The sequence below is a fragment of the Diadema antillarum genome, unplaced genomic scaffold, assembly GCF_040938485.1.
Source record: "Diadema antillarum isolate AM-2024a unplaced genomic scaffold, OU_Dant_1.0 seq00000718_RagTag, whole genome shotgun sequence".
Taxonomy (NCBI): domain Eukaryota; kingdom Metazoa; phylum Echinodermata; class Echinoidea; order Diadematoida; family Diadematidae; genus Diadema; species Diadema antillarum.
The window spans coordinates 959,602-983,251 of NW_027271622.1; the positions used below are offsets into that span (position 1 = coordinate 959,602).

Consider the following 23,650-nt stretch of genomic DNA (forward strand, 5'->3'; position numbering starts at 1 on the left):
ATGAATTTTGATAAATTTTGGCGAGCGAGCGCAGCGAGCGAGCCGAAAATTTTTGTATTTAAGCTTCCAAAACATGGAATTCTTGTCATTTTTTGCTTATCAAATCTTACAATTCTAATCAAGATATAGTGACGGCCTTATAGATAACGATTTCTACCAACAAACTGAGGACTTTAAAAAATACTCTAGATTAGTACACGCGAGTGAGCCGAATTTGTATATTTCCGCGTCATTATCACGTTTTGTTCTTATCTCTTTTTTTTTCTGATAAATTTTGGCGAGCGAGCGCAGCGAGCGAGCCGAAAATTTTTGTATTTCAGCTTACAAAACATGGAATTCTTGTCATTTTTTGCTTATTAAATCTTACAATCAAGATATAGTGACGACCTTATAGATAACGATTTATACCAACAAACTGAGGACTTGAAAAAATAACTATGTTTTATAGTACGAGCGAGTGAGCCGAAGTTTGTATATTTCCCCGTCATGATTACGTTTTCTTCTTATCTTTTTTGGTTTTTTTTTTGGCGCCCCCCCCCCCCCGTATGTTCGAAACCGTTGGCGTCCGTTGGCGTCCTCTTTTGATCCAATCGGCGATCGCTTAAGAACGAATGAAATTGCAGCCGCGTTCCGAGTAACATTTTTCCTGCTAAATATGAAATGACATGTGTGAACACAATAGACATTGTCATTTTGTCCGCGTCATCGTCACGTTTGTTTGTTTGGTTGGTTTTTTTTTTTGATAAATTTTGGCGAGCGAGCGCAGCGAGCGAGCCGAAAATTTTTGTATTTCAGCTTACAAAACATGAAACTCTTGTCATTTTTTGCCTATTAAATCTTACAATTCTAATCAAGATAATTATATAGTGACGGCCGTATAGATAACGATTTATACCAACAAACTGAGGACTTGAAAAAAATACTCTAAATTGTACGAGCGAGTGAGCCGAAATTTGTATATTTCCGCGTCATCATTACGTTTTGTTCTTATCTTGTTTGATTTGTGTGTTTTTTGCGCCCCTCCCCCTCCCCCATGTTCAAAACCGTTGGCGGTTTCTTTTGATCCAATTGGCGATCGCTTCAGAACGAAAGAAATTGCAGCCAATGCTCCGTGAAACATTTTTCCTGCTTAATATAAAATGACATGTGTGAACACAATAGACATTGTCATTTTGTCCGCGTCATCATCACGTTTTGTTCTTACCTTCTTTTTTCATATAAATTTTGGCGATCAAGCCGAAAATTTTTGTTTTTCAGCTTACAGAACATGGAATTCTTGTGTGAACACAATAAACATTGTCATTTTGTCCGCGTCATCATCATGTTTTGTTTTTATCTTGTTTGATTTGGTTTTCTACCCCCCTCCCCACCATTCTCCCTCCCCCCCCCCCCCCCTTTCCGGGCGTGTTTTTTTTCCTTCTTCTTCTTCTTCTTCTTTTTTTTTCCTTCTTCTTCTTCGTTTTTTCCTTTTTTTTCTTCTCCTTCGTTTTTTTTCGTTTTTTGCGCCCCCTAGGAGTGGCGCCCGGGGCACGTGCCCCCCTTGCCCCCCCCTAGATACGCCACTGGTTATCATTGTTACTATCATCAAGGGCGGTGAGTTGGCTCAGTCGGTAGCGCGTCTGCCTCACGATCACGCGGCCCGACTTCGAACCCGAGTCTCTACTGAGCAATGTTGTGTGTAAGCATACCGTCCCCTCTAGCAAGAGGCAAAACACTCTGTTCCTCGGATAGGACATTAATATGGAGGTCCCGTGTATGAGAGAGTAACAACTCATGCACGTAAAAGATCCCGCTTCATTCATTCATCGCAAAGAGCAGGTTGTTTACCCGATGAAGTGGTCCCACCTCAAATCCTATACTGGACCCCATGGAAGACCAGCTTTACGTAGTTGAATATGGGCTATCCAACCATCTTCTCAGATGGAAATTGAACAAATAAACAAACATCTTTGTGATCGTCATGATTATTTCTATTACCACTATTATCATTATTACTGTTATTACTATCATTATTATTATAATTATTACTATTATCGTCATTATTATAAATAAACATATAGTTTCGTTTTTGAAGGAAAAAGCTAAACATGATGTGCTATTATGATGTGTTACTTAACATCAAACAAGTAAAGCAATTACTGAGGCTAAATACCGATATCAATTACTGAGTCCAACAATGAGACGCCCCCACCCCAAGTCAAAAAGCTTTTATCCTATGAACCCATTGGACAATTGGGAAATAACTATAGTCATTATGGGCATGTTTGTCCATGAGCCAAGCAATCAAATTATGATACATATTATGTTCTCCGGGGTCTCTTTTGCAATCAAATTGCGTAAATATAAAATCCTTGACTAGCCATATCGAAGAGCGGAGAAACTGTGTGGTCATCCTTGATATGGATTGTATTCATAACCCAATTTCTTCTATCAGGAACAAAAATCATACACGGTATTTTCAGCATACGTACTATTTGCTTACAATTGCTTCGATGGATAATTGAGCCTTACGCGCTGTAGAATATATTCGGAAACTAAAGTCAGGACTCGTGCCACTGCTGATGTATACGAGAGCATTGCCAGTGTTGTTTGTCATATTTGCGTTTCATAGAGAGGCGCACACATTGTGGTAGTGAAAACAAAATATACATAGGCATGGATACTTTACCCATTTTACATTCTGCCCTGTAGGCTGAGACACATGTTGATTTTGACAGGGTGCCATGCATCGCTTATCTCCTACTGACCACTAGTTTGTTTGTATTGTCTGTTTTAGTGTTACATATTCCACGTTTCAACAAATAAACCATAAACATAACAATAAAAGAGTATGTGAATTGTAGAATACAACAATTAAGACAATTGAACATACTAAATATATAAAGAATCTAAATAGAACATAGAAGCATTGCTTGTATTTTGAGGGAGTAGATTACTATAGATGCCGATATGAGATGGATTCTTACTTGAAATTTAAAATTGAAAGGAATGGCAATTGATAAATTAGAGAAATATTGACGTCGAAGAATTAAAATCATGTATCGTTACGTAAAAAAACATATCTGTGACACAAAACTTCCAGAGAGTGGCGTGATCACCGTCCCGGTGTGGAACCTTGTATCATTGGTAATAATACGTTGTCATGAGAACTGAAGTGATAAAGACAAAATAACAATACTTTTTGTTTAAATGACTTTTAAGATTGAGACCGTATTATTTCTCTTTCCCGATCATTCCAGTATTTAGGTCCTGTCAAGCCTTTGGTAGTCATTGTTTCTAGCGCAGATAAAGTCCGTACAGGAGAAAAATGAAAATAATCTTTTTATCTTGTAGGGTAAGAGACTGAAGTGATAAAGACGAAATGACAATACTGTTATATTCAAATGAATTAAAACATTGAGACGGTATATTATTTCTCATCATTCAAGAATTTATGTTCTGTCAAGCCTGTGGTAGTTATTGTTTCTCTACATACTAACATAATACATACTGGCTAATTTCGTGTTACTATCGCATACTAATATTGAAATATGACATTGCTGTCCAATACGTCGTGCTCATAAAATTCCTATTCAACGGGTGAATATGGAGACAAACAAACGTGTGATTTCTGACGTGGTTACCCGTTGTAATTTACCAACTCAATAATGATGTATTTGTATCTAGCAAATTTAAAAAAAAAGAAGAAACCAACCTTTTGGTATCCATACATTATATACTTACATTTACTTTCGGGCATATGAATATTGTGACTTAGGACTTGTTAATACACACTAACAGTGAAATATCACGAAATTGCAGTTCAATACGTTGTGTTCATAAAATTCCTATTCAACAGGTGAATATGGAGACAAACAAACGTGTGATTTCTGACGTGGTTACCCGTTATAATTAACCACTCAACAATGATGTATTTCACTGTAAAAACAGATTTAACACCATGGGTGTTAAATTTAACACCGATCAAGTGTTAATAGAGGACCACACCCACAGGTGTGGAAAATGCACTGTGATGGAGTTGAAAAGTGTTCACCTGACACTTCGTGGTGTTAATATGACACTGTACTTGGTGATATTTTGACACCGTACTGGTGTTAATTCAAAAATGACACCACATGGTGTTGATTTGATATTTGTTGGTGTTAATATCAATGGTTTAACACCCGTCCAGCTTCAATAAGAGACCACACCAGCTGGTGTTACAGTGGTGTAAATTTATTTTCAAATTTTTTTCAAAAATCTAGTCTTTTAATGTAAAATTCTAGATCGTCTTGTTTAAATTAAAAATCAACAAGAAGTGCAGTTACTAAGAAACTCTTCAAAAAACAGTTTTATATTTGGAAATGACACCCGGAGGTGTTAATTTAACACCATGAATGAGCACCGAAAATTTAACACCAGCTCGGTGTTTACTATTTAACACCGAACTTTTTGCAGTGTTGTATCTAGCAAACTTAAAAAAGAAGAAGAAACCAACCTTTTGGTATCCATACATTATATACTTATATAGACGTACGGGCATATATTGTGACTTATATCTTGTTACCACACACTAATAGCGAAATGTTATGATATTGAAGTTCAATCTAATTCGATTCATAGTTTATTTCATTTTTCGACAAAACATACATATTTCACTTCCTTTGATGACATCGAATGAGGTAAAAAGAACATAAGAGAATGAACAGACTATACACCAACTGAGGAACCTTATAGCAATTATACATTGTAGTAAAAAAGAAACAGAAGTAGTAGAAATAAAGTTCAATACGTTGTGTCTATAAAATCACTGCTCACCATGCAGGTTAATATGGAAACAAAATGTGTAATTTCTGACGTACGACGAAGCCATATTTCCGTGATAATTATTTGCTTTCAGCGAGATCATGCTTGACGTTCATCAATAAAGGCTTTTAATGAAAATCTACCACTTCTCGGAGCAACCTCCCTCCCCCTCCCCCAACCCCCCCCCCCCCCCCCCCCCCCTCCCTCCGGAGAGGGAGCAAATAACACATATGCTTTTTAAAGGCATAATTTACCATTTGCAGATGAAACACACACACAAAAAAACAGCATTAGTGCTTTAAAGTAGTTCTAAAATGTGAGTTAGGGATAGAAACAATCACTGTAAAAATTTGAATCCGTATAGTCGATGTTAAGTGTTGTTGAATACACAAAATGTGCACAATAGTTATAATAAAAATGTTTCCAGACTAAACCGTCTACAGTTATGGTTTATTGAAAAACAAAACAAACATTGATATCTCCTTATATTTTAGGCTTTATTTCGAAAATGCTATAAAGGTATGGTGGGATGTTTTGTGATGCAACGAACCTACACAAATGCATCAAAATGTGATATCTTGAACATTTTTGAAATCACTGCTCCCAAAGGTATAAACTGGACCTTTAATTATCATTATTATTGCTGCTCTGTGCGTGTTCGAACGTGTAATTGGTGACCACAGACCTACTTTCAGATAGAGTGACAGGTTAGCAGTGACTCGGGTAAATCTTGACAAATGGCAAACCTCAGCATAAAATGATTATTTAATACAGTTTATACCCCAATTAAAGCATTATGGCAGTTGATAAAAAAATGGGAGAAACGTATAAATCCGGTTTTGAATTGAATGAATGACTGTATGAATGAAGGAATGAATGATGGAAATTAGATTGAGTGAACAAATTATATAGTGCAATAACAACCATAGCGTACGTTTACAGCCACGTCCAGTTGCACAGAAAAAACAAGGATTATAGGAACGAGAAAATAAGCATGTGTGCTAGTCATGTCTGGTTCTATGCACTTTAGGCAGTTAAAAAGTATTATGTCATAATGTGTTCCTGGTTAGTGATATGTTACTGTGATGTAAATATCAGTTAGCAATAAGATACTCTGGTGCTGAGAAACAAACACGAAAATAAGATTAAATGAACAATATATCATGTAATGAATCTACCGATAATAATCTGTAATACATACGTCATTGTCATGAACAATGTCTACATCTAACAAAAACAAAAAGGTATTTACATTTCATTCGGGTGAATAATGTTAACGAAATCTCATGAGAATCTGAACTTTCTAACAAAAGTTCCTCTACAGCTTTACGAAAGCTTGACCATGTTGATTTCTACGTAATTTTGATTGGTAGGTCATTCCAAAAAGTTATACCTATAAGGAAAGATTAACACTCTTTTCCCAAGCTCGTCTTTTCGACAGGACTTCTCAATGATTCACTAGAATCGTAAGAAAATCAAGGGAGCTCGTTCACTCCTTATCGGTAGTTTTAACACTTGCCTTTCAAATAAGAAGTATGATCTGGAGGTATGGGTTTCTTCAATTTATGTGCCTCTGCATAAATGAAATATGTAAGATCGCAACTGCTGATCTACATTCTAACAAACATGTCGGGAAAAAAAAAGAAGCAGTGGGAATCGAACCTGTTATCTACTGCTTTCCGCGCAGCGACACTACCAACAGGCTATCACTTGTTGCCGGCAGTGACAGGATGAAATTGGAACAAATAGCCAAGCTCCGAAATTCCAACATTGATAAGTTAAGTTGTCCATGGTGGACAAGGCATTTTAAATGAAAGGAAGAAATCATGAACGAACAGTAGATGACAGTATAAGTTAAGTTGTCCATGGTGGACAAGGCATTTTAAATGAAAGGAAGAAATCATGAACGAACAGTAGATGACAGGTTCCTTTTTCCCCGACATGTTTGTTAAAAATGTGGATCAGCAGTTACAATCTGTAAATTTCATATATACAGATGGCAGACAAATAGAAGAAGCTCCTACCTCATATCTTCACCTCTCTGCTTAATGATCTTTTGCTTTCAAATATAATATTCACTGCTGATGGCAGGGTGTATTGAATAGATACTGACCTTTCGGAATTGAAATTCTGGTAATATATCATGATTTGAGAATAAAAAAGTATCATGAAAATGTGCTAATATATGACAGCCTGTTAAGATTTTTCCATGTACCCTAAAGAATGAACAATAACGTTATTTAGGTTTTTATTTCACCTTGAAATTTTCCATGGTTTACATGGTCAAATGCCATCCTAGTGTGTTAGTCCCCTTAAGGTGTGTATTGTAAATGTGTTGAGAATAATAATCAGAAATTCTTTGAAGGCAACGGCGAAATTCGTCTTATTTACGTCATAAATTTATTATGTAATGGATCTAGATTTGTTTTTCTTATGTAAAATTATGTTTATCAAGTTTTGTATAGAAAAAAAATGCTACAGAACCGATAATTCAACTGAAATGAAGTTACATGGTTATTGAATAAGGAACGATCTTATACTGCAGATTTATCCTTTTATACGTCTGAGTCTAGATGTTAATCGTCTTTTGCTGCTCATGAGTTGTTTCAATGTCGAAAAGACTTTTCTGAGAGGCGCGAGCACCTATAAAAATGTTTCTGATGGCTTCACGAAATTGCGGATATCGGATGGTATAGATGATCGGGTTGGCGCACGAGTTGATGAAGGCCAAAATGACCAACACTCGGTAAACGGTCCCAAAGGCTAGCGAGTGGGAGACGAGGTTAAGGTGAAGTGCGAGGAACATTGTCTGATCAGGACCCCAGCAGATGATGAAGACTGTCACGACCATGATGAGCATTTGAAGGATCCTCTTCCTCGCGACGACGTGACTCAGAGTGGGCTTCGAACGGTTCGTGTTCGTTTTACTTTCAGAAAACTTTGTCGTCTGTTTCTGGAGAACGATAACCATTTTGATTTGGGCTAGGATCATAATGACAGCCGGAGCTACAAATTCGATTGTAAAGATGAAGATGCCTACGGCCTTGTGAGCAAGAGCTGTGGAAAATCCAACCATGCACGTATTGCTGGAAGAATATCCCACAACGAACTGATAGCCGTTGGCGGCCAAGGCTGCAACCCAGATCAAGATAATGTAGATTCTGGTGCGGGTTGCGCTGAAAGTCCTCCTGAAGTAGAGCGGATAAGCGATGGCGATATATCGCTCTATCGATATGGCTGCCAATATGAATATCGAAGCAACCACAGATACCCACATCAGAAGCGAAGTGTGGACTACTTTGCAGTAGAGACCTGCGAGCATGGAGTTGCTTGGTAGTGATTTGATGATGGGGATCGGTAGTAGAAACACAGACGTGGCAAAATCAGCGATAGCTAGTGCGCCGATCAACGTGTCTGTGGAGCGTCGAACACGATTCCGATGGAATAGGACGACCATCACCAGCAGGTTACCGACGATTCCTAGCAGGGCAAAGATGAGTTGGAGGATCACCCACCAGGTCCACTGAAACGGGATCCAAGACCACTCAGCAGGTGCATTCTTGGGTCCGGCCACTTCAAGAATTTCGGAGAAGAACTCTGTCCTGTTGGAGACTTCATCGCCATATTGGGACAAAGACCACTCAGTTCCCACAACAGTGTCTCCGTAGCCTTCGGAAAAAGAATTCTTGATCCGGTATTCGTCTACTTCACAACCAGATGGGAGTGTTGAGGGACTCATGTCTAACAGCAATATCAGTGACTAAAACATTCAGTAATGATTGTAACTTTTGCAGAGCGTATGATATTTAGCGTTGAGATTGTACTTCCAGCATGACATGACATGTACAGACCTAAGTCTGTAACTCCGGAGTGCACCTAGAAGGCTTTCTAAATGGGAGTTTCACTTAACCGTCGTATTTATGGTATTGAGAGCTGTAGAATTTATCGGCTAATTCCACACATGGGAAGGACGCGCAACATTCACAAAAAGGGCGAACGTAAAAAAAAAAGCATGCATTTTAGTACTGAAGGAGGTGTTTATTTCGCGTCGCATAATATGAAATGGAATACCATTGTGACCACCAATCACAACCACAGTAGCTGTGAAATAAATCGATAAGTGCTTACTTCTGGTGTATTTCTCTCGAGTGGACCTTTTGTGAAGAAATTCTGCGTAAAGTCAACTCGGAAATGAAAACATATTACGTGTTTTTGAATGCTCATTATAATTCATGAATCGACTCTGTGCTGAATACGAAGCATTTCTGCTCATAGAGTAGATGGATGAATGGAAGGAATTATCAGGTTAAAATTCGATTGATAGACATCAATGAGGGTATAGGTATTAGAAGTAACCATATGAAGTACCTTTGGAATAGTCTTTGAAGGATTCAAACACACACACATACACACACGCACACACACACACACACACACACGCGCATACCACCACCACCACCACCTTAACCACCAATATCTGAAATATCTGAAATATCGAATATAATCAATTTGATAATGGCAAGAAAGATCTCTTCTTCCCCTCTATCTTTCGAAGTGTATTTTTCAAAACCATTATTCACAAATTCACAAAGATGAATAACACGCTACACGTGATTGAGGAATAACGGGAAAAAAATAATGTGTGTACCTGTTCGTAGGTTTTCTCCTGTGTATTTTTAGACTTTAGGAAAAAAAAACCAACACTAACATTTGTTTCACTGTTTCCTTGAAAAGTGGAAATATGCATTTTGAATTTTAGTATATTTCATATTGTTGTTTGTGTGTGTATTCATTTCAAGGATAGAAGTGTTGTCTTTTTCTCTTTCCTCTTCTTTTCTCTTTCTTTACCTTATTTGTTTTTAAGCATTTTTTTACACTTTCTAAGGACAAAATTTAAACATATCTACAATATCTAATGATAACAAATTATCTGATTTCATGATGCAAAGTCATAGCCATTTTTTAACCCTTCCCTTGAACCTCAAACTCACTTACTTCAAGCAGTAGAAAGTCGACATCTTCACATATTAACGTGCTTCTGATTTTGATTTGGAATGTGAGTCGACCCCCCCCCCCTTGTTTGTTAGCTATAGCTATTATTAGCTTACACAGACACACAGACACACACAGACACACACACACACACACACACACACACATATATATATATATATATATATACTTGAATAGAATCAGTTTGAAGAAAGAGAGATAACATGATTTTGATTTTAAGGTTAATTCTCCACATTCAAACAATTTAAAATAAATAGCAGAAATTCAATGGATTTTTTGTTCTTTTTCAATACAAGGTATACGACTGCGTCGATATTACATCCAAGCATTCCTTTTGAAACGTTTTACACCATAAAGGCTTCGGAATTTTGTTGCAAATATGTGGTTTTGTGTTTGGGTGTTATCAAAAAATTGAAAAAGAAATATTTAGAAGTAGGCAATTTAAGCATTCAAGACGAAAGTTTTATTTACCATCTCGACACAAATAACAATATCGAATCTTTACTTTAAATCTAAAACCATTGAATGTCTTGAGTGTTGATTGGCATAGAAACTCTTATAGCGTTGCATACACTGTCCAAAGTCCCCAGCACAAGAAGAACATAATGTTTCTGTTGTAAGGAAGTTTTTAAATGAAACTTCCTTATAGTTTTATTTAGTTCATACATCACATTATTTTCACCTAACTAAGACATACCACGATGAATAAGTAAACTCTTGATTCCCAGACCTCGATTATGTGGTTTAGTATACAAATACAACTCTAATATACTTTTCAGAGGTAGTTATGCATAGGCAGATTGGCAAGAATACCATTTTGCTGTCTCTGCAAAGATTATTTTTCTCACAGAAGTTGCACAAATTTGACACAGCACAAGGTATCACTCAGTGTTGTTGAATATTATGTCACAAAGACTAATTTATCTACAATTCAGTATAACCGGAGGGCCAAACCCCAAAAAGTCGCTTACTTAACGAGTGAGTTGCACTCTCTCTACAAACTAAGTAGACCATGCTTATTTTCAAGTTTTTATTGTATCAAACAACATTCCACTGGTCTACCTCAAAAAATTTGTTGCGAAAGCCTCCAAATCCAAGATGGCGTCCAAGATGGCCGCCATATTTACTGAATTTGTTATTTGAAAGATAGAATTTGATTGAAAAATCAGATTTCAACAAATTTGATGTCATGTGAAAGAAAATAAAATTTTCTACAAGTTGATACCATTTTTGTGGGTTATTGTGATAATTGGATTGAGATTTTAAGGAAAAAACACTCATTTTTTGATATGTTTCTGAAAAAAGGAAAATCATGAAAATGCTTGATTCAGCATAAATCAGAGAAAGACTGAAGGATTATCTTGAAACGTTTCAAGAATTTTGTTTGACATATAATTAATATTTGAAGAAAATAAGGGGGCAGTACCATTTTCGGTTCAGGAGTTATAATGTCTCAAACTTGAAAACTCACTATGTAAAAATGGCCACTTGAGTTGTGACAAGACCTTGTTGGTCGTAAAAAAAGCCTGCGCGCGCCAAGACTACTACACGCACCACTGGCACTGGCGCTTGTAGCAGTGCCAGTGGTGCGTGTAGTAGTCTTGGCAAACGCAGACTTTTTCTTTGACAAACGCGGGTTTGTGCCTGCAAACTAACTTTTCATACCAAGTGGTAGATCAGGTGACGCTGATTGCTATTATTTCAAAGTAGATTGTTCTGAAGCAGATGAAATGAAGCAAAAAATATCTTTCAAATAGAGGTAGAAGCTTGAAACAACCTTGCTATAGAAAGTTTAAAACAAAATTTGGATCAATCACTCAAAAACTTCAAGATTGCAGGCCATCAAAGCTGACATAGTGTATTGCGCCAAAGTAAATATATCATTTCGATTTTGATACAATTTTGTCTGTTTTGCTGTCTATTCATTATGGTTTTTATTATTCTCAACATTTTAATGCCATTTCAAACCATCTTAGGTTTTTATGGAGACATTTTTCAGAATGCACCATGAATATTTCTCTAAAAAGTTTTAAAAAATAAAACTAAAAATGTTTATGAAAACCATGCAGAAATTAACATTTTTTCCATATAATCAATATTTGGAGAAAATCAGAGGTCAGTATTGTATTTGGTTCAGGAGTTATAATGTCTCAAACTTGAAATCCCATTTTACATAATATGTTATTTACACGCATCTGTTCCCAAAGACGTCACAGAGTGTCAAATCCAAGATCGTGCTTACTTTTCGAGTTCCACTCTCTCTATAAACAGGACCATACATAATATTAAGCATACTAAGCAATGTTCCGTAAGTACACCTCAGTAGATTTGTTGCAAAGTACAGATGCGGTCCAACGGGGCCGCCATTTTATTGAAATTAACATTTCAAACATAAAATTTGATAGAGACATTGGATTGCAACAAATTTGATGTCATATGAAGGAGAGTAAAACTTTCTAAAAGTTGATACCACTTTAGCTGTGTATTGTGATAAATTGGGGGGGGGGGGATTGTTTGCTTCTCTTTTTTTTGGGGGGGGGGGATCCATACTTTTATATTGTTTTGAAAAAAGGAAGACATGTAAAAATGCATGATTTAGTATTTATCAAAGAAGAACTGAAGAATTATTTTGAAACCTGCGATTGAGATTGAGATTTACTGAGATTGAGACATAATTCATATTATTTTCTGGAATTACACGCAATATCATACACTGTTGACAAGTTAACATCTAAAACTTAAAAAAAATTATATATATGCATTATAAGTTTTGCTTACAACGTGTTTACATGGTCACACGTAATACTGTCATGGTCTAGTGACTTGCAAGTACCTGCAAACTAATTTTTCATGCCAAGTGGTAGGTGACGCTGGTCGCTATTACTGTAGCATTTCATCATAGTAGATTGTTCTGAGGCAGATAAAATTGAACAGAAAGTATTTTCCAAAAAGAGATAGGCGCTTACAATTTGGCACAAATTTTGCCAATGTGTAATATTTAGCGATAAAAATAGTATCCACACAAAATTCAAGATGGCGGTAATTAATCGAGGTTGTCGTTCAAGGCATTATTTACCATTAGTGCACGTAAAACAAAAACCCAGCTTTACTTAATTCCTCAAACTAGTTCTAAACTGTGAGTTAGGGATTAATGTACAAACTTAAATCAGTATGATTAATGCTAAATATTGTTAGATATACTAAATAGATCTGATAAGAATTTTTTTTTTTATGTCAACAGTTATCATGGTTATGGTTTCTTGAAAAGAAAAAATTATAATGGTGATATCTCCGTATATTCTAGGCTTTATCATAATTTTTTTACATGGTAGAATGTTTTGTAATACAACTAACCTGCACATACAAATCGAATGTGATGTCTCTCCCAATGGTAAACAATACCTTTAGTGTGTTGCGTCAAAGTTATCTCAACTTATAACTTATAATTTGATATGTTTGTTTGAATCTTCTTATATTGCCGTCTATTACATGTTTCTATACATCCGAACGATATTGTACTGGTGTAAACCATATTGAGGGTCTTTTTTTTTTTGGGGGGGGGGGGTGGAGCTCATTCCAGTGTTTGGGTAAGGCACAATCTTTAATAAAAAAGAAATGCTTCTGTATCAAAGATATGCTTTTTTACTTGTATGTTACTCTGCTGCTGTAGAAACGTAAATGATGATGGTATATGTGTAATAATGTCTGATCCGTAGATGTCCTTGAAAGCCCTTCTGATCCGAACCCCCCCCCCAAAAAAAAAAAAAAAAAAAAAATCCAACATGGCGGCAATTTCTCAACTTTGCTCTTAAATGTGTTGTGCGAAATTACTTTTCAGTATATTGTTCGAATAAAATTGTCCAAATTGATTATTCGTGCTGTAGGCCTATATTCACATTTACAAATAAGCATGCTGAAACTGTATTTTCCGTTATCAGATTTCTCTTACATTGTTTTTAGGCTGATTTCATGTGGGTTATAGTGTCACAATTGATCTGAACTTATGCCATTGGTAGATGCTTTCCTGTATTAGATATCAGGATCACTCGAGAGTGAAAATGTTCATTTTCATTCATTTTAGAGTGACCTCGGGGATCACTCGAAGAGTGACGAGTGATCCCTAAGGCAGGGCTCGACACTAACGGTGGTCCGGTGGCCCGGGCCACAAAAAACGCACGTCGGGCCACCAAAATGTCAGAAATGAAGAATTTGGTGGCCTGATCGGGCCACCAAAAAAGGTCGGATATTTGCCTAGTGTGGAGCTCTGCCTAGGTCACTCTAAAATGAGTGAAAATGAACATTTTCACTCTAAAGTCACTCCAAGTTCACTCTACATATACCGTTTTCTGTTTTTCACTCCTCACATCAAAAGTAAAAACTTCCACTCGCTTTGTTTTTTCTTTTTCGGAGAGTAGAATATCACTGGTTTAAAAAATGTGTCCATAAGAACTTAAGGCGGTTTAAGATAGCACAACAGACAAATTTGTATCAAAAACGAAATAATACATTTAATTTGGCGCAATACACTATGTCAACTTTGATGGCTGTCATCTTGATTTTTTTTTTTTGAGCGGTTTTTGATCTAAATTCTGTCTTAAACTATCTATAACAAGATTGGTGCCAAGTTTCAAGCTACTACCTCTATTTGAATTTTTTTTTTGCTTCATCTCATCTGCTTCAGAACAATCTACTTTGAAATAATAGCGATCAGTATCACCTGAGCTACCACTTGGTATGAAAAGTTAGTTTGCAGGCACAAACCCGCGTTTGTCAAAGCAAAAGTCTGCATTTGTCAAGACTACTACACGCACTACTGGCACTGCCAAAAGCGCCAGTGCCAGTGGTGCATGTAGTAGTATTGGCGCGCGCAGACTTTTTTACGACCAACAAGGTCTTGGTCACAACTAAAGTGGCCATTTTTACGTAGTGAGTTTTCAAGTTTGAGACATTATAACTCCTGAACCAAAATTGGTACTGACCCCTAATTTTCTCCAAATATTAATTATATGTCAAACAAAATTCTTGAAACGTTTCAAGATAATCCTTCAGTCTTTCTCTGATTTATGCTGAATCAAGCATTTTCATGATTTTCCTTTTTTCAGAAAAATATCAAAAAATGAGTGTTTTTTCCTTAAAATATCAATCCAATTATCACAATAACCCACAAAAATGGTATCAACTTGTAAAAAAATTTATTCTCTTTCATATGACATCACATTTGTTGAAATCTGATGTTTCTATCGAATTCTATCATTTAAATAACAAATTCAGTAAATATGGCGGCCATCTTGGACGCCATCTTGGATTTGGAGGCTTTCGCAACAAATTTTTTGAGGTAGACCAGTGGAATGTTGTTTGTTACATTAAAAACTTGAAAATAAGCATGGTCTACTTAGTTTGTAGAGAGAGTGCAACTCGACCTCTGTTTTTAGCTTTTGGCCCCCCGGTTAACCGGAGGGCCAAACCCCAAAAAGTCGCTTACTTAACGAGTGAGTTGCACTCCCATTTTACATAATATGTTATTTACACGCATCTGTTCCCAAAGACGTCACAGAGTGTCAAATCCAAGATCGTGCTTACTTTTCGAGTTCCACTCTCTCTATAAACAGGACCATACATAATATTAAGCATACTAAGCAATGTTCCGTAAGTACACCTCAGTAGATTTGTTGCAAAGTACAGATGCGGTCCAACGGGGCCGCCATTTTATTGAAAAACAACATTTCAAACATAAAATTTGATAGAGACATTGGATTGCAACAAATTTGATGTCATATGAAGGAGAGTAAAACTTTCTAAAAGTTGGTACCACTTTAGCTGTGTATTGTGATAAATTGGGGGGGGGGGGATTGTTTGCTTCTCTTTTTTTTTTGGGGGGGGGATCCATACTTTTATATTGTTTTGAAAAAAGGAAGACATGTAAAAATGCATGATTTAGTATTTATCAAAGAAGAACTGAAGAATTATTTTGAAACCTGCGATTGAGATTGAGATTTACTGAGATTGAGACATAATTCATATTATTTTCTGGAATTACACGCAATATCATACACTGTTGACAAGTTAACATCTAAAACTTAAAAAAAAATTATATATATGCATTATAAGTTTTTGCTTACAACGTGTTTACATGGTCACACGTAATACTGTCATGGTCTAGTGACTTGCAAGTACCTGCAAACTAATTTTTCATGCCAAGTGGTAGGTGACGCTGGTCGCTATTACTGTAGCATTTCATCATAGTAGATTGTTCTGAGGCAGATAAAATTGAACAGAAAGTATTTTCCAAAAAGAGATAGGCGCTTACAATTTGGCACAAATTTTGCCAATGTGTAATATTTAGCGATAAAAATAGTATCCACACAAAATTCAAGATGGCGGTAATTAATCGAGGTTGTCGTTCAAGGCATTATTTTACCATTAGTGCACGTAAAACAAAAAACCCAGCTTTACTTAATTCCTCAAACTAGTTCTAAACTGTGAGTTAGGGATTAATGTACAAACTTAAATCAGTATGATTAATGCTAAATATTGTTAGATATACTAAATAGATCTGATAAGAATTTTTTTTTTTATGTCAACAGTTATCATGGTTATGGTTTCTTGAAAAGAAAAAAATTATAATGGTGATATCTCCGTATATTCTAGGCTTTATCATAATTTTTTTACATGGTAGAATGTTTTGTAATACAACTAACCTGCACATACAAATCGAATGTGATGTCTCTCCCAATGGTAAACAATACCTTTAGTGTGTTGCGTCAAAGTTATCTCAACTTATAACTTATAATTTGATATGTTTGTTTGAATCTTCTTATATTGCCGTCTATTACATGTTTCTATACATCCGAACGATATTGTACTGGTGTAAACCATATTGAGGGTCTTTTTTTTTGGGGGGGGGGGGGTGGAGCTCATTCCAGTGTTTGGGTAAGGCACAATCTTTAATAAAAAAGAAATGCTTCTGTATCAAAGATATGCTTTTTTACTTGTATGTTACTCTGCTGCTGTAGAAACGTAAATGATGATGGTATATGTGTAATAATGTCTGATCCGTAGATGTCCTTGAAAGCCCTTCTGATCCGAACCCCCCCCCCCAAAAAAAAAAAAAAAAAAAAAAATCCAACATGGCGGCAATTTCTCAACTTTGCTCTTAAATGTGTTGTGCGAAATTACTTTTCAGTATATTGTTCGAATAAAATTGTCCAAATTGATTATTCGTGCTGTAGGCCTATATTCACATTTACAAATAAGCATGCTGAAACTGTATTTTCCGTTATCAGATTTCTCTTACATTGTTTTTAGGCTGATTTCATGTGGGTTATAGTGTCACAATTGATCTGAACTTATGCCATTGGTAGATGCTTTCCTGTATTAGATATCAGGATCACTCGAGAGTGAAAATGTTCATTTTCATTCATTTTAGAGTGACCTCGGGGATCACTCGAAGAGTGACGAGTGATCCCTAAGGCAGGGCTCGACACTAACGGTGGTCCGGTGGCCCGGGCCACAAAAAACGCACGTCGGGCCACCAAAATGTCAGAAATGAAGAATTTGGTGGCCTGATCGGGCCACCAAAAAAGGTCGGATATTTGCCTAGTGTGGAGCTCTGCCTAGGTCACTCTAAAATGAGTGAAAATGAACATTTTCACTCTAAAGTCACTCCAAGTTCACTCTACATATACCGTTTTCTGTTTTTCACTCCTCACATCAAAAGTAAAAACTTCCACTCGCTTTGTTTTTTCTTTTTCGGAGAGTAGAATATCACTGGTTTAAAAAATGTGTCCATAAGAACTTAAGGCGGTTTAAGATAGCACAACAGACAAATTTGTATCAAAAACGAAATAATACATTTAATTTGGCGCAATACACTATGTCAACTTTGATGGCTGTCATCTTGATTTTTTTTTTTGAGCGGTTTTTGATCTAAATTCTGTCTTAAACTATCTATAACAAGATTGGTGCCAAGTTTCAAGCTACTACCTCTATTTGAATTTTTTTTTTGCTTCATCTCATCTGCTTCAGAACAATCTACTTTGAAATAATAGCGATCAGTATCACCTGAGCTACCACTTGGTATGAAAAGTTAGTTTGCAGGCACAAACCCGCGTTTGTCAAAGCAAAAGTCTGCATTTGTCAAGACTACTACACGCACTACTGGCACTGCCAAAAGCGCCAGTGCCAGTGGTGCATGTAGTAGTATTGGCGCGCGCAGACTTTTTTACGACCAACAAGGTCTTGGTCACAACTAAAGTGGCCATTTTTACGTAGTGAGTTTTCAAGTTTGAGACATTATAACTCCTGAACCAAAATTGGTACTGACCCCTAATTTTCTCCAAATATTAATTATATGTCAAACAAAATTCTTGAAACGTTTCAAGATAATCCTTCAGTCTTTCTCTGATTTATGCTGAATCAAGCATTTTCATGATTTTCCTTTTTTCAGAAAAATATCAAAAAATGAGTGTTTTTTCCTTAAAATATCAATCCAATTATCACAATAACCCACAAAAATGGTATCAACTTGTAAAAAAATTTATTCTCTTTCATATGACATCACATTTGTTGAAATCTGATGTTTCTATCGAATTCTATCATTTAAATAACAAATTCAGTAAATATGGCGGCCATCTTGGACGCCATCTTGGATTTGGAGGCTTTCGCAACAAATTTTTTGAGGTAGACCAGTGGAATGTTGTTTGTTACATTAAAAACTTGAAAATAAGCATGGTCTACTTAGTTTGTAGAGAGAGTGCAACTCGACCTCTGTTTTTAGCTTTTGGCCCCCCGGTTAGTACTTGTGTGATTGACCACAGCATTTGTGCCTTCAAAAGGAAATGTTAAAAGATTAAACATGAAACCTTTTTTGTCTATTTGTACACAATGCGTAATTTTTACTTTTTACAATAAAGACATCTCATGTTTTTTTTTAAGACAGCTTTACATCAAAGCGTTTCAAAAGTCGCTACTTTTTTCACATATGGAGAAAACCCTTTGACACAAGTTAATAGCTTGAAATGACTACAGCTGTAAAGGCAAATTACAAAAGCGCGCACGCACAGCAAACCTATATGCATAATAAGGACATGAGCAGTCCTTGTTTCTAGTAAAAGGACATGTGCAATATTATACAGATATTGACTGGTACGGGGTGGAATATAACATTCTTTGGACCGCCAGGGAGTTATATTTTCCCAAGGGATTATATTTTCCCGAAGCGCGCAGCGCTGAGGGAAAATATGATCACGAGGGAAAATATAACTCCCTGGCGGTCCAAAGATTGTTACATTCCACCCCCTACCAGTCGATATCTGTTAGATTAGATGGCCTTGCCCTCCATTGTGCTTTGCAGAAGAGCCTACACTAACGACGTATAGCCTAATCGTTTATACGCTCATGTCAGCCCGACCAGACGCTGTATGCGCGCAGACTGTCGCGATTTGGTAGTTGTAAAGCGGCGACTGGACTGTGTAGTTGCTAGGCTCATGTCCTCTATAAACGACAGGAGGCCCTAGGGTCTACTAACGTTAACGTTAGGCTCAAAGTAACGACGCTTTAGGGCCCTATGATATGATATAGTTAAATTAGGCTCAGGTCCAAAAGATGTTTTAGGGTCTACTCACAAAACAAATCTAACTTTAGGCCTTAAACGTTATGGCCTACTGGCCAATCTTTATCATTTGACATTTTGTTTCTACAGGTAAGCCCTAACGTTATCTATGTCTAGATTCTAACGTTAATTAGCTCTGAGTCACACATAGAACCTTCTAGACAACTAGGCTCTACATGTTTGTTAAATGTTATAGGGCCCACTAGATAGACTCTATTATAACTGTAATAGAGTAGGCCTAACGTTACCTTCTGTCATCAGGAATCTGCAGCAATTTCAAAATCAGTCTATTTCCCCTCTGTTGCAGAGATGAACATTGTAGAAACACAGTGTAGAAACACAGTCTGCCCGGTGTCGTACAGTTTATAGTCCTCCACAACCGTGGTTTGTTCGGTGTAACGTTAGGCCTGGATCTAACGTAGGCCTACCCGGTAAGTCTAACTCGTCGTTAAGTTACGTCAATACAAAGATGCATGAATTGCCCTCGTTCTACGAACTGAACTGAACAAAATGTCTCTAGACTATTAACTCGCTTGGTTTGGGCCATGTTTTCCTTATCCTCCAAAATCCTCGTCGTCGTTTATTACAGACAAAACGGGGCTCCATTTTGAAGTGTGAATCCAAACTTCGCGGGCCGAATGATACGTGCATACGTAAACGGTACATTGGGTAGCCTACTATGTAGCATGTATTTATACACTGTACGTAACGTTTAGCTTCCCGAATTCCATCCACACGTACGTATACCAGGCAGGCCTAGTGATAGCGCATGACGCTACTCCGCGCCGCGCCGTCTAGTCTACTCTCTCACGCATCGTGTGTGTGTGTGTGTGTGTGTGTGTGCGTGGTGGTGGGGGAGGGGGGGGGGGGTGAGTGGGAGAAGATTATATCGATCCAGACTGCAGTTATCGATAATAATCGTTTGCTCCTCCTAGTTACCGACGTGGTCCCACATCCTTATATTGGTGTAATTGTTTGTTTTTCAACCGTAAGAGGGCGACACACATGGAAAAAATATATTCAGTTGACCAGTTGGTCAATATAACGAGCTGGGAAAATATAACAGTTGCGATCCTCGCAAACAGCATCACGTGATGAGCTCTCGACCAATCACGTACCAGACACTGTCTAAGCCATCTAATATAATGCATTTTGACCTGTATTGATGTACAATACCTTGATCATCACAAAAATGTGGTTAAATGAAAATCTATCTATATGCAATACTTTATTTTCGGTAGTTTTTTTTTTCTACATATTGCTTAGCTACTCAAATAAATGGTCTTCTCAACCAGATTCTGTGAATGACATTATCTGCCAATCATAGCTAAACTAAAAAATATGATTAACAAAATATATTAGAATATAATTTGTACTTTCCCCTAGACTAAGCAGAATTTCCATTTTTCAACGCTATGACTTTAACATGATAAACTCAAGATGATGAATCGGGAATAATAATGATTAGGCCTACTACAATTTGCAATTGACTGACTGAAAAATATCAACATTCTTTAAATAAACACGAAAAAAGAGAGAAAGAATACCTGACAACCGAAAAGTAATAGTGTTAAAAAAAAAGAAGAGATTTTGTATTTAGTTTTCGAATCTCATTTTCCTTATGGAACCAGATGTTACAAATGCGTGTATGAGTTGTTAGGCTAACTTGTCTAAATAATGATAACCAACAACCCGGTGCATCATATGTTTGCCATTTGGCTAAAGCACAGATGAATCTGGTCCTGTGAGGCATCTAGAGGAACTGATATCGCAGGTTTATATTCAACAAGATTAGGTCCACTTATTTCTTCTTCTTTTTTTTTTTTGCCGGTGGCTAACTAGAGCTTATATATGATGGAAAAGAAAAAGGCACATCTTGATATGGTAAGTAGTGGCACACCGTGAAATTATGCCGACATGAACACCAGTGAGCGAATAATTAGAAAAGTCAAAGTCTGAAACTCTTAAACTATTAGTTTCATTGAAATCAATTGATCCGTTTCATTGATGTTTGTTACAACAGCTATTAGACCAACTCAATGTTTCGAAATGGAGAGTGTTTACTGAACCGTGTTGCTTTCATGGAACTTAGTTGAGCTCAGTATGCAATACATGTATTTAGAGTTTTTATAACATAATAGATAACGTGCAATGGCATAAAAATGAATCGTGACCAATTAGAACATTCTAAGCAGCTAGAGTAGATGCAGTCTCAGCAGCAGAGGGAGAAATCCCGAAGACGGAAACATTCTCTTTCTTTTCGCGAGTCAGAATGCTCTTCACCGCCGACCGAAAGGTGACATTGCGCACGGTGTAAATGATAGGATTGGCACAGGAATTGTAGAAACCGAGGACAGTGAAGATCCTGTTGAGAGGGCTGTAGACGTAAGACGGGCTGATGATGTGGAGGTTGAACAGGAGGAAGGCGCACTGGCTTGGACCCCAGCAGATCACGAAGATAATGACCACGATCAAAAGCATCTCGATGACGCGTTGCCTAGCAACGTGGAGGTGAAGAGAAGCCTTGTTCTTCCCTTCTGCAGAGTTCATGAAGATCCTGGACTGGCGCTGGAGTGTTATCGCCGTCATGGTCTGACTTGCGACCATGATCAGGAACGGGCAAAAGAACTTGATGATGACGGATGACAAGCCGTTAAACATCTGGAAACCAGGAGAGCCGCGCTGGAGGACACAGGAGTGGGAGGCGGCGTCGATCTTCTTGAAGAAAATATGGAACGGTATGTAAATGGCGAAACTCACCAACCAAATTGCAAGGATGTAGGCGATGGTGCGACGCTTGCTGAAGAGGCGACGAAACTGGAACGGGTAGACCACGGCAGCAAATCGTTCAAGCGAGATAGTGGTTAAGGTGAAAACGGATGCTGCTACACAGCACCACATGAAAGCGCTTGTATCAATCATCCTGCAATAGAATTCGCCCAGTGGCGTGAGGGGCATCCGACGTATTTGTGGAAGTGGGATGATGAACACGGAGGAAAAGAAATCAGCGATAGCCAGAGCTCCGATGAGGATATCCGTCGAGTTTCTGTCGACTCGCCTGTTGAAAACGACGACGATGACGAGCCCATTTCCGATGATGCCGATGATTGCCGAGATCAGCTGGAGAATGACGTTCCATGACCATCTGATCGGATGCCATGACCACGCCGGCCAAAGATCTCCCTCTTCTGCGGTTGTTTCTAACTCGAGGGTGGTGATTATTCCCTCAAGTTCTTCTGTAAAGGGCGCCGGGGAGGGCGTGACATTTTGTGCGAAATTAAAAGGCACAAAGAGGTAGACAAAGACGAAAAGGATGCAGTTCATGCGAGTTGCACAAATCGCCATTACTGACTAAGAAAAATAGAATAAGAAAGTAACACCCGAAAAGTTACGTGATGAGAGCACACACCCGTCTTACCGGGACGTCTTGCTATAAATGTTGTTAATTTGAGAAGGAGAGGTCTGGAAAACGTGCAAGTGTCTATTCAGCTTCGGTAAAGAATTTTCATTATTTGAGTGGAGAAGTGGAAGAGGGTGGTTTTTGTACAGATGTCCCCCTTTAAACTGCAATTCACACATTCCTTGGAGTTACTAAATAATCAATGACCTTTACCATTAAAAATTGCTGCAGGTAACGCGTCAGACAACCCATTAAAGGACGTTTTAATTTTTCCCCGTTTCACGCTAGTGGAGTGATTCCTTTCAGTGCCCGCGAAATCTGCTAGGGTTGGAAACTAAAAGCTTTGTCGCCTCACTCTCAAACAGATATGAAGATATTATCTTGTCTGCAGTGATGAAATTGGGAATTCATGCTAATGGACATAAACTGAAAGCATATTTTTTGATGGCATAAGAATTCGATTTATATTTTTTCTTACATTCTTAGATCGGAAATATGATTGACAGAATCTGATTTTTTTTCTTCATTTTTTCTTCACTCTTTCACCACGTTTTGTTTTCCTTCTTATGGAGTGCGTGGAGTAGTGGTGGTGTTAATATCTAAAAAGCCCTGTAAAGTTCATATTGCAATGTGCAAGGGAGGAATACCCATTTCGAAGTGGATTTGTGCCTGACATACGTTCTGCTTTGAAGGACTTTTATCAAATATCATTTGGTGTATAAGTGCTCTGGTGTTATTATTCCTCATGCGTGCCAACAACAAACGGTGTGAATGTGTTGAGAATACAACGTATCAGAAATTCTTTAAAGGCAACGGAGAAATTCGTCTTATTTACGTCATAA

General features: G+C 37.4%; 2 protein-coding genes across 2 annotated transcripts; both read right to left on the reverse strand.

The window, feature by feature from the left end:
* Positions 1-7,354: 7,354 nt before the first annotated feature.
* Positions 7,355-8,524, reverse strand: LOC139737991 (trace amine-associated receptor 6-like). The gene has a single exon (XM_071648656.1). It carries the CDS (start codon positions 8,522-8,524, stop codon positions 7,355-7,357), a length of 1,170 nt encoding a protein of 389 aa, XP_071504757.1.
* A 13,071-nt stretch (positions 8,525-21,595) lies between these two features.
* LOC139737992 (allatostatin-A receptor-like) lies at positions 21,596-22,753 on the reverse strand. The gene has a single exon (XM_071648657.1). The coding sequence runs from the start codon at positions 22,751-22,753 to the stop codon at positions 21,596-21,598; it is 1,158 nt and encodes a 385-aa protein (XP_071504758.1).
* Between the last annotated feature and the right edge of the window lie 897 nt (positions 22,754-23,650).